General features: G+C 43.5%; 1 protein-coding gene across 1 annotated transcript; it reads right to left on the bottom strand.

Annotated features, from left to right (window-relative positions):
- Nucleotides 1–704: 704 nt before the first annotated feature.
- Nucleotides 705–10,074, bottom strand: tnpo2b (transportin 2b). The gene is made up of 23 exons (XM_088303020.1): nt 9,828–10,074; nt 8,930–9,029; nt 8,703–8,778; nt 8,434–8,583; nt 8,145–8,251; nt 7,911–8,044; nt 7,479–7,560; nt 7,084–7,206; nt 6,882–7,000; nt 6,697–6,757; nt 6,433–6,604; nt 6,121–6,273; nt 5,034–5,259; nt 4,778–4,949; nt 4,197–4,391; nt 3,922–4,080; nt 3,612–3,699; nt 3,334–3,528; nt 2,841–2,916; nt 2,373–2,472; nt 2,218–2,292; nt 1,827–1,956; nt 705–848 (listed from the first exon to the last, which is right to left on the bottom strand). Exons 2-22 carry the CDS (start codon nt 9,026–9,028, stop codon nt 1,849–1,851), a joined length of 2,670 nt encoding a protein of 889 aa, XP_088159146.1. The 5' UTR covers nt 9,029; nt 9,828–10,074; the 3' UTR covers nt 705–848; nt 1,827–1,848.
- Between the last annotated feature and the right edge of the window lie 17 nt (nt 10,075–10,091).

The raw sequence follows: 10,091 nt of genomic DNA, 5'->3' as shown, positions 1-10,091 counted from the left end.
TCTCTTCAGATCAGGTAGAAAATGTGACAGTAAATGTCTCGAATGGACACGCGTGTGAAGCAGCACTGTGGTTAAAATGAAGGTAAGAAAACATTGATAGCGGATAGTGAGGTTATTTGACAGCTATGTAGAATTTGGCGACAACAGATGAAGTAACTCTTATTGAATCCTATTTCCCCAGAAAGTACAGTATGTTATCACCCTGAACGTGAACATAGTTAAGACACCTGTCTGTCACTAATTGCATGCAGTAAGTTGTCAAAAGTCCAAAGTGTAGTGCCACCCACAGTCAATTCCGAGTACTGCATATGCAGCGAAATGTGCAAGTGAGTTGGGAGTCGAGAAACGTCGGTCTGACTCATCTGTCTGTTGGTCAAGCTACTCTTGCGATTAAGAATCCTGATTTCGAAAGAAAAAAAATAATAAATCGCACTGTTCCTGTATTCTCCCAGCCCGGAAACATTAGTGTCCGTGGCTTAGATCCCCTGCCTTGTTAATGAAGTCCCTCCCTCTCGTTCCCTGAACGTTCTCGGTGCCGGTCTCTGTCCCTGGCTCCCTCATATTCGCCTTGTTTTCATGCTTTCTGACTCATCTTCGGGTCCCTCTCTCTGTCCCTACCAGTTAGTTTTTCTGTGTCGGGTCCCTGCCTATTTAATCTAGAGGTGTGTCCCCCCCTGTCCCTCCCATTAACCTCCCGCCCACCCTCCGTCTATGGACAAACACATAAGGGCATGGGGGCCGTCCGTCAGGGGGAGCGGCCATAAGCGTCCCTCTCCCTCCCCCCAGATCAGGGCAGTGCAATACACAGATGGATGAGTTTCCCATTCACCCTCCTCCTGCTGGCTCACCTGCACAGACAAGGAAGAGGACACAACAACATTTTTGGTTACTTTTGGGTTTTTTTTTTTTGGGGGGGGGGCACAGGTGTACGAATAACAACGAGGAAAGTGAAATGAGTGCATTATGAATAAATAATGTTTGAGGGCAACCTCCGCTTTTTCCAGAATTTTTTTATGTGCAACAAATACATCTTTGTTCAGCCATCCCATAGGTGTCAAACTCTGGCCCGCGGGCCAAATTTGGCCCACAGTGTAATTATATTTGGCCCGCGAGGCTATAGAAAATGACTACTATATCATTTTACATTCTATATGATAATAGTAACATTCAAAATGATAATAGTAATTTTCAAAAACTAAACATTGTATTGCAATAATAAAACCACATATAATAAAAATGTTCAAAAAAAAAAAAATCGGCATTTATATTTTTGGGGAAAAATTAAATGCTGGCACGCGGCTATTTCAAGTTTTATTTTTTGCCCCACTTTGTATTTGAGTTTGACATCCCTGATCTATCCTTTGCTAGTGTCGTATAGCAAAACAATGAAACGCTCTTCCACTAGATGATAATTAACAAGTATGTCCATTTTTTGTGAGATTTTAGTTTGGTAGTGTCCTGTGAGATTTTTCAGAAGGTAAACAAGTACATCATAGATTTCATATGATGGTTAGGCATTCATAGTTGTTTGCGTTACATTTAGGTGAGATTACATAAATGTCATGAATTTAAGAATCTTTTTGAAAAATTGAATCAATCATAACTAACTCTCTCATTTTAATGAGCTTCATCAAGTTTTATCTGCGTACGATTCAAATAGTACATTGAAAAATCCAATTCAACATTCCAGGTCAACATATTCTACATTATATTCCCTCTGACCCTGAAGAAAAATCTGGATGGAACAATTCCACCCTTTAGGACTTCATTTACCCTCAGACGCATTTATTGTTCTCCTATTTTGTGTAGACATAAAGTCGAGTCACCTCTTGCATGGGTGTGGAGGCTTTATACACCGTAGCAGGCCGCCAGTCGCTCCTTCAGCAGAGGGGGGAACTGCTCTGAGAACTGCTGCCAGTTCTCCTCTCCAACCTGCTCCTTAAAACCATGCAGTATCTGTTTGGGGGGAAAGAGCAGGTTTCAGTGTAAAGTACCTTGCAATGAAACTATACTGACAAATGCTATTTTTCCAAAAGTTACTAAACTAATTGTACCAAAGCAAATGCGGCATGTTATTTGCTATTGTGTTGCAATTTTGTAAAGTATCGATGGTTTATGTGCGGTAGTGGTTGTATTAAGAGTTGGATAAATTCCCAACTGAAGGTTCAGATGCCAAATGCACGGCCCATCACTAAAGTAATAATGCTGGCCCCTCACCTTATAGAACATATCTCTCAGGTCATCTTTGGGGTTCACCCACGAGGCGACTGCATCGCAGAAGAAGATGAAGTCCTGAAAAAAATAAAAAGAGAATTTAGAGTTTCAAGGAAAAGACAATGGATGCCATGGACAAAAAGGTGAAGAAGTATCACCTGCACCACGCCGCCTGGGTTCACGCCAATCATCATGCAAATTCCACGGAAAGCAGAGTCTTTCTCTTCATTATCTCGAATGTTGCGGAGTGACGTACACCTGCCGCATGTAAAACATTGAAGAACCAAAGTGAGGATAGGCAAAGTTGATCAAACAAGGGCTTGAACAACACTCCGTATTAAGATGTAATCGTGCACTAGTGTGATGAGGCCACATAGATGCAAGGTGCAAAGAAAACAGCAGAGGCCAAATCATTGTTGAGCATTCCCCGATGGGAAGAGAAAATTGACTGAACTTGGGTCTTGCATATGCTGGTAACTAAGCTCATAGGATAGTGAGCAGGACGGAAAAGGAAAGGAGGCAAGGGACACCAAGTGACGTTTGTGAGCTCACAGAAGATGCTGTTGCTGACTGCACGTGTGAAGCACGCCAAATGGAGCAAAGCTTAAAAAAGTACCGATTCTCACCATGGTCGGATAAACTGCGGCAGCATGGGCGCAACTTCCTGGGGACACACATAGCCCAGACGTCCGATGGTGATGGCTGGAAGAGAGCAAAACGACACATTGTGAGTTCTTTGCTTTCTCAAGATGGTCTTTGTTTCAATGTGCTTGCATTGTTTTAAAAGTGTGTTTAAAGACCTTAAAAATATTAAGGGTCGTAAATGTGCCAAAGACATGCCCAGGGTGTATTTAAATAATGTAGATAATAAATAAAAAAAAAAATAATGTAGATTTTACTTATTGTGAGGGTGATCTGGACGTGGACCGCGGTGCAAAAAGTTTAAACATCAATGGCATTGATAATCAGTGTGAGCATGTGTTAAGCCACTCAACTGTCATTAAACCAGTGTTACATATTTTAGATGAGCTTTAAACTAGGCAATCAATGTTTAATTAAAAACATATTTGATGTAATATCATTAATGCAAGATATTTTTGCGTTTGCTCTTTTACATACCTGTGTTTTCCAGGAGGGTCTTCGGAGTGTTTGGGCGATTAATGATTTCAACCAACTGGTTCAGAGCCATCGGAATGTACGGCTGCATCTCCACACCCATTTGCATGCATATCTCGCCGATGGCCCAGGTGGCATTGTTGCAGACGGAGATGAACTCCGGGTTCAGGTTGGTTCCGAGGATTGGCATGAATTCGGCTGAAGGAACACAGAAATACAAAAGGGAAATGATTGGCCAGGACAGACAGAAAGGTGCATGAGGTGCTTTACGAGGGAATTACCAATGCAAGGTTTGACGTGAGGGAAGCAAGCCTTGGTCAAGTCGCCCAGTAGAGCAAATGAACTCTGTCTTACTTCAGGCATCGTATCCTGTGACAACACAGTGAGCAAGAAACTGAAAAATGTAAACACAGTGTTGAACTTGCCCCACGAATATATTTTAATTTTATGCTACTTCTGTATTTATAGGGCCCGACATTAAGCCTTTCTGAGTGGTGGCCCCTTGGCCGGAACCGCCAATAGCCCTGAATATAAATTCAAGTGTTAATCTCCCAGATATTGGATGCATGTTCAAAAGAAGGCATGGCGCACCTGCATACACTGGAAGAGCAGAGTCATAATGTTGCTGCGAGCCACAAGCGTGTCCACATGGCCACCCAATCCCTCAGCCAAGCCGCTCAGAAGATCGAGAGCCACAATCATGAAGTCCTTGTCAGGTGCTTCATACTGATCCGGCTGCTGACTATACATCTAAGAAACGTGTACACGAAGGGGGGGGGGGGAGTCCATGACTATTAGAAAATTCACAACATAATGAACTTTTTTTTTTTTTTTAATTCCATCTATTTTTCTTTTGTGGGGCTCACCATGGCTTGTGCAAGGGTCTTCTGGACAAGCGTGACGCAACGCTGGTAGACGGGCTCACAGTAGGGGAGGAAGCCACTCTGCAGTGCCGTCGCAACGGATGACAGACACTCAAGCAGGGGGAAGAGATCCTTATCTTCATCCTTCAGCTCATTCCACTTCGAGATCAGGGGAGGCATCAGCTTTTGGATGTACTCCTAAAAAAATAATAAAATAAAAATAGATTTTGTGTGGGATTTAGTTCATCATCATTTATCAACATCATCACTCGCACAACCTAATTTAACAATGCACAGTACATACCGCAGTGGAGCATTCCACGACTTGGGTCATAACTCAAAGCACTTGCATCTAAAATCCTATTTCTTCATTGAAATGCCTTCAATCACTTGAATGCATTCTTTCACGGCCAAATCTGAGATGGCAGTTGAGGTTGCTCCCACCATATTGGCCATCACCAAATTGATGATTATTAACTTCTCAAAGGCAAAATATTTGATGCAGCTACTGTTTTGGATATCATGTCATTGTGCGAGTGGTAATAATGTGGCTAGTCAGAATATGTGAGCGCTCGGTGGCTTACAGGCTGGTTCAGATGGTGGCCCACAGAGTCTGCCAGGGTTCCGATGGCATCATAAAGGATGAGTAGGTTCTTGTGCTGGTACTTCCCAAAAGCAAACACCAGTGTGTCCAAGATGAAACTGAGGTAAGGCACTAGCTCTGTGCATGCCTCTTCTTCCAGGGTGGCAAACGCGCTTTTGAAAAGACGTGTGGGGGAGGGGGGTGACAATTAGGAGCAGTACATGAGGATGAAGAGGTAATCGAGGCCAGGGGTGTACCTGCAAGCCGCCTCTTGCACCCTCTTGTTGCCGTCCAGGATGCGTTTGAGGAGCTCAGTCATGAGAGGTTTGAGGTGAGCGTCAGGGGGCTGGCTGACCACCCAGTGTGCGTAACGACTGAGTGTCCAGCAAGCGATGGAACGAACCAGGGCCTTCTTGTCACACAGGCACTGGATGAGATGGGGGATGAGTTCGGGCAAGTAAGGTACCATACCCTGCATACATCCTGCAGGAAGAAAACATCATTACAGGTCTCAAATTCAATATTGCAATCAGTATGGCCGTTGAACAGAACTATTTTGAAACCACTGAACAAGCAAACACAGAACAGTTTTGCTGGAAGTAGCTCTCTGGCAAAGTCAGTTGGGATCAAATTCAGATGTCTAACAATTCTCATGAAAAAGATACAGATAGTAACTAGGACTAATGTTGTTTTTGTGAGGAATTACCGCTGATGTTTTTGTTGATTCGAATTTCCCATTCTTTAAAAAAAATATGGAAAGAACGATCCTATCCGCCAAGTAATTCCAGGTCATCTCGCTTGACGGGATTGGAAAGGAAATTTCCGAGGCAAAAATGAGAGTTCGGCGAGGCGGGATACACCCTGGATTGTTTGGCAGCCAATCACGGGGCACAGATAAACAAACAACCACTCACACCTATGGACAATTTAAATTAACCTGACATGTTTTGGACAGTGGGAGGAAGCTTCGGTACCTGGAGAAACCCCACACAAAAAGTGGAGAACACACAAAGTCTAGAAACGAAAGCCATGGCTAAGATTCCAACTTAAAAACTCACAACTGTGAGGCTGACGCGCGAATCTCACGTTGCCTGATGTCAAAGAAACTTGTATTATTGTGACTGCACCATATGGCACTGCTTCCACGATTCTTGAAATACTTTCATCCATCCAGTAAAACATTTGCGAGGTAACTGGTCACAGACGTAGGACAAGAGCGCCAGGCTCATTTCTCTATAAGCTGTCCACAAAATGGTGCATTCTGAAGAAGTTTATGTTCAATTATTTCTTACAATGGGAAGAAGAATTCCCATTTCCAAACAGCATGTCTGAAGCAGGTCTCACCTTCAGCAATGGCGCCAAGGACAAGGATGCCAGACTCTTTGATGACCCAGTCGGGGTGGAAAAGCAGGCCTTTAAGGAGAGGCAGGAGATGAGGAAGCAGCTCCTCTCGGAACACATTGGCCAGAACATCCAGGGCCGCAGCGGAACATTTCCCTTCAAAAGAAAATCGGCAGGAAAGCAAATTAAACTTTGAAATGGCAATAATGTCATGACAATGCCTCGTGTTATTAGTTAAATAAGTTGTAAACCTATTGAAGAAACCAAAAAGTCAACAATTTGCTTAATAACCTGACTTGAAACCACTTTACTTACGTAGGTTCCAATCAGACAGCGTGTCGTCATCGTCGTCCTCATCATCATCAATGTCTTCCCCCTCCTCACCCTCCCCTCCTTCATGCTGCAGAGTGACAGTGCGGGACTTATGGAAACGAGGCTTGATGTCTTGTTCACTGTCCGGAATTGCCTCATCTTCCTCCACATCACCCTGGAGCACAAGAAAATGGCAGATGAATGACGACCGTTCAAAGACAAGACGAACGGGTAGCCGCGTGCCAGGCGGGGAAGTAATGGCCTTGCCTTTAGAAGAATAATATCAATTTCAGAGTATTTCATCCCATTGACTAAGATCGGGATGAGTCTGAAAAAGATGGAGGTGACAGACAAACAAATCTTTTACATTGTGTTTTGCATATCATCCATTTTTGACTTCTTTGTGATGACATTAATCCAGTCCATTGAGCGGCTGGCATGCGCGCACTTACTGGACCAAGTGGCCAGACAGGGCCTCTTTACAGATCGGCTGTTCAGCCAGAGTCAACCAGAATTCACAGGCCTCCAGAGCCACGTTCTCATCTGGGTCTTGTGTACGCTGAAGCATGTACTGGTGGAAACAGACAGCGAACGTTGGTGATGACATCACAAGACTCTCTGATTTATATATGGCGGCGTGACTGAAGCACTCACCTGGATGATGCTGTGCATGTGTGGGATCAGGCGGTCAATGCGGACTTCCAGCAGCATGACCAGAGCCCTGCACACGTTCTTCCGTACTTCGCTGTCCTCATCACCTGCCAGTGCAAACAGACTCTGGACAGGAAAGACGCAAGGGGGAGAGAGGCCGTGAATGTTTGTTAGGAAATGGAAAGACGGCAAAGGTCACGCATTGGAAGGCAATGGTCCAGTCACATGGGCAGCAACCTAAAAAGAGAAGCCCGGACTTTGTCCCCCCCCCCACGCAATCTTTGTCGTTGTGTGACGCTGTTTTCTTTTGCTTATCAGCCTTTAAGAAGCCAGAGATTAAAATGATTCTAACTCAGATGCAAGGTTATTTATAGCATTTATGCAGAAAAAGCACGCACCTCAATAAATGTGTCTATATTATCCATCAGAGCCTGAGCTCGACCAATGATGAACTGGTTCACACATGCGATGGCGTGGGACCTGAGTGGAAGACAAGCACGAGGAAGCCAGCAGGATTTTGTTTAATACTCCTAAGGTCCAATTCAATCATTTCCCAGCACTTTTACAAATTTATAGAACTACGTGCATATTTAAAATGATTATATTACTCAAAAGCATTAAAAGATGTTAGCATGCAATAAAACAATGTAATTAGAGAATTCGTTACGGCACCTGTTCATGTTCTTTATTGAACAAGCAAACCATTTAATGGTTTAATGTGGAAAAAATTCAAATATCTCAAATGTTGACACAGCAACAATCCATTTTTATGTATCAAGATGAATTTAAAGCACCTGTGGAAACCCCGTTCAAATATAATTCCAACTGACCTGATCTTGGGACTGCAGTGTTTGAAAAACTGCAGAAACTTGGGAATCATGATGTTGAGAGGTCTATTCAGTGCGTCGCTGTCCAACAACTCAGAAGAGTCTTCGCAGATCTTTTGCAGTGCTCCGAAAGAACCCTGGAAGAATAATGAAAGAAAACCACACAACAGCAATGACTACATACTGTTAACAAAAATCGGTATTCCTTGTTTGTGTGTGATGCCATGCCAATCTGACCTCACAGGTGTTGTAGTCCTCCGAATTCAATAAATTGCAAAGCTGTGGCAACAGTTCCGGCCATGTCTGCAGCTCCCCTTTGGAGGCTATGGTTGTGATCAGAATTCCTTCATGAAAATAAGAAATATATGTTATACATGAATAAAACACGCATAAAACAGAAGAAATAGTTACACTTTCGCAACAACATTTACTGCTGAACCCAATCCACCTCCAAAGCAGTCTGCCGCATAGTGGCTACAAAATAAGTTACATATCTGGTTTTCGTTCACTCTCTCACAGTACCCACCAATTGTAGCTCTGATGAGTGGTGAAGGGTCTCCAATGTTGTTGAGACATTCTCGTTTAATAAAGTCAGCCACATTGGGAGGGAAGTTCTGGTAGTGAGCCTTAACATTGTTCTTCAGTATCAGGCCACTGAGTGATCGAGTTGGCTCATCTAGACAAGGAAGGCAACAGGGAGATTAAATTACAATATCATGTACAACTTTAATAGTACGAGTGACAAGAAAGCTAATTAGATTTTTTTTTTTAAAGAATATAAAAAAAAATACCCACCCTCTGACTTTAGGCTTGTGAGGACAAAGATGAGATAGTTGTTGAAATCTGGAAACTGGTTAAGTTGCTCCAGTTTCTGTGGGCTATGTTAAGGAGGTCCACAAGGTATACACACGTTCCAAACGCTTGCACACCCTCACATACCTAAAATGGTTGTTTTGACTTTTTAACAGTGGTATAAAAATGCTTATTTTATCAAGCACATGAACCAACATATGTAAGGATACTTCTTGCACTGCTCTTTGTGTTGCTGTGTCTGGAGACTGGGAGTCCTTGAGAAGTTGAAGCACTTGTTGGAGACTTTGTTCATCCGGTTGCCACTCCATCCTGCAGCACCAAAAACAATACTGCCTTTGTTCAGCAGACACAATCTGTGTTACCCTAACAAGCCTAAATGACAGCTAAATTGACATCGAAGCTATAAAGCTGAAAGTACAGCGTCCATCCGTTTATTTTATCCCCTTCGGTTTGCGGGTGTGATGAAGCTCATCCCAGCTGACTTCGGGCGAGAGCTCGGGTACACGCTGGACTGGAAACCAGCCAATCGCAGAGCGCATACAGACAAACAAACAACCATTCACACGGAATGACAATTTTGAGTCTTCAATTACCATAACCAACCGACTATAACGGGTCACATTAACATGGAGATTCCACAGAATACCAAACATTGCGAAAGTGCCATTGTGACGCAACGAGCATCGCCATGTTAGGGTACATGTATTAGCTGTTTGTTTTTATCCGTGCGTATGATTAAAGGGTCGTACTTTAGCAGATGGCCGTTTAAAGTAGCCTGTAATAATGAAATTGTGATCCAGCTAATATTATAATTTGAGGCCCAGACTTCACGGGCACAAATGTCTAGCTATCCAGCTAAGCGTCGTTATAATCGTTAAACACGTAACCTGCCGCATAGGATACGATCGAAGACAGTCCCACGTTAACAACCACTGCATTGCATTGCATTCACAATATCTGCCGTTTGGGCTGATACCGCCGCAACAAAGACCGCACAACTGAAGCGTATTAATATTCATAACAGAACCGTCGCGAATGAAAACCTCCGGCAGCTAGTAAATAGCACGGTTAGCTAGCATCTGCTTGAATGTGCCGCGAAAATCTTACCTGCTCACTCCGATGTATCAAACGTACGTTTGTGTTGGCAATCCTGTGGCTACACTAAGGCAACGTACATCAACGTCATATAATTAGGCTCGGTTTAACCGAAAATGAACTTCAGATCTCAGCAGATTTATGCGAGTGCAATGCCGCTAGCTGGTATGTGACAGAGATTGCATGCCTTGCAATCAAGCCGGTGATCACCATGAACTCACTCGGCTTCCGTACTGGGCGGACTGTCATCTGAAGTGTATGTGATTTGACATGAGG

Source organism: Idiotropiscis lumnitzeri, chromosome 8, assembly GCF_059441095.1.
Source record: "Idiotropiscis lumnitzeri isolate Australia: NSW breed Sydney's pygmy pipehorse chromosome 8, RoL_Ilum_1.0, whole genome shotgun sequence".
NCBI classification, from domain to species: Eukaryota; Metazoa; Chordata; class Actinopteri; order Syngnathiformes; family Syngnathidae; genus Idiotropiscis; species Idiotropiscis lumnitzeri.
The sequence above is the reverse complement of the archived record's forward strand: the minus strand, read 5'-3'. Positions and strand labels throughout refer to the sequence as shown.

Bases quoted from the DNA above. Each gene is read 5' to 3' on its own strand.
- tnpo2b (XM_088303020.1), bottom strand. From the start codon at position 9,028: ATGGAGTGGCAACCGGATGAACAAAGTCTCCAACAAGTGCTTCAACTT. The intron at 6,758-6,881 runs GTAAGTGCGCGC...CATCTTTTTCAG, and splicing joins CTGTCTGGCCACTTGGTCCA to ACTCATCCCGATCTTAGTCA. The intron at 2,473-2,840 runs GTGAGAATCGGT...TACATGCGGCAG, and splicing joins CCGCAGTTTATCCGACCATG to GTGTACGTCACTCCGCAACA.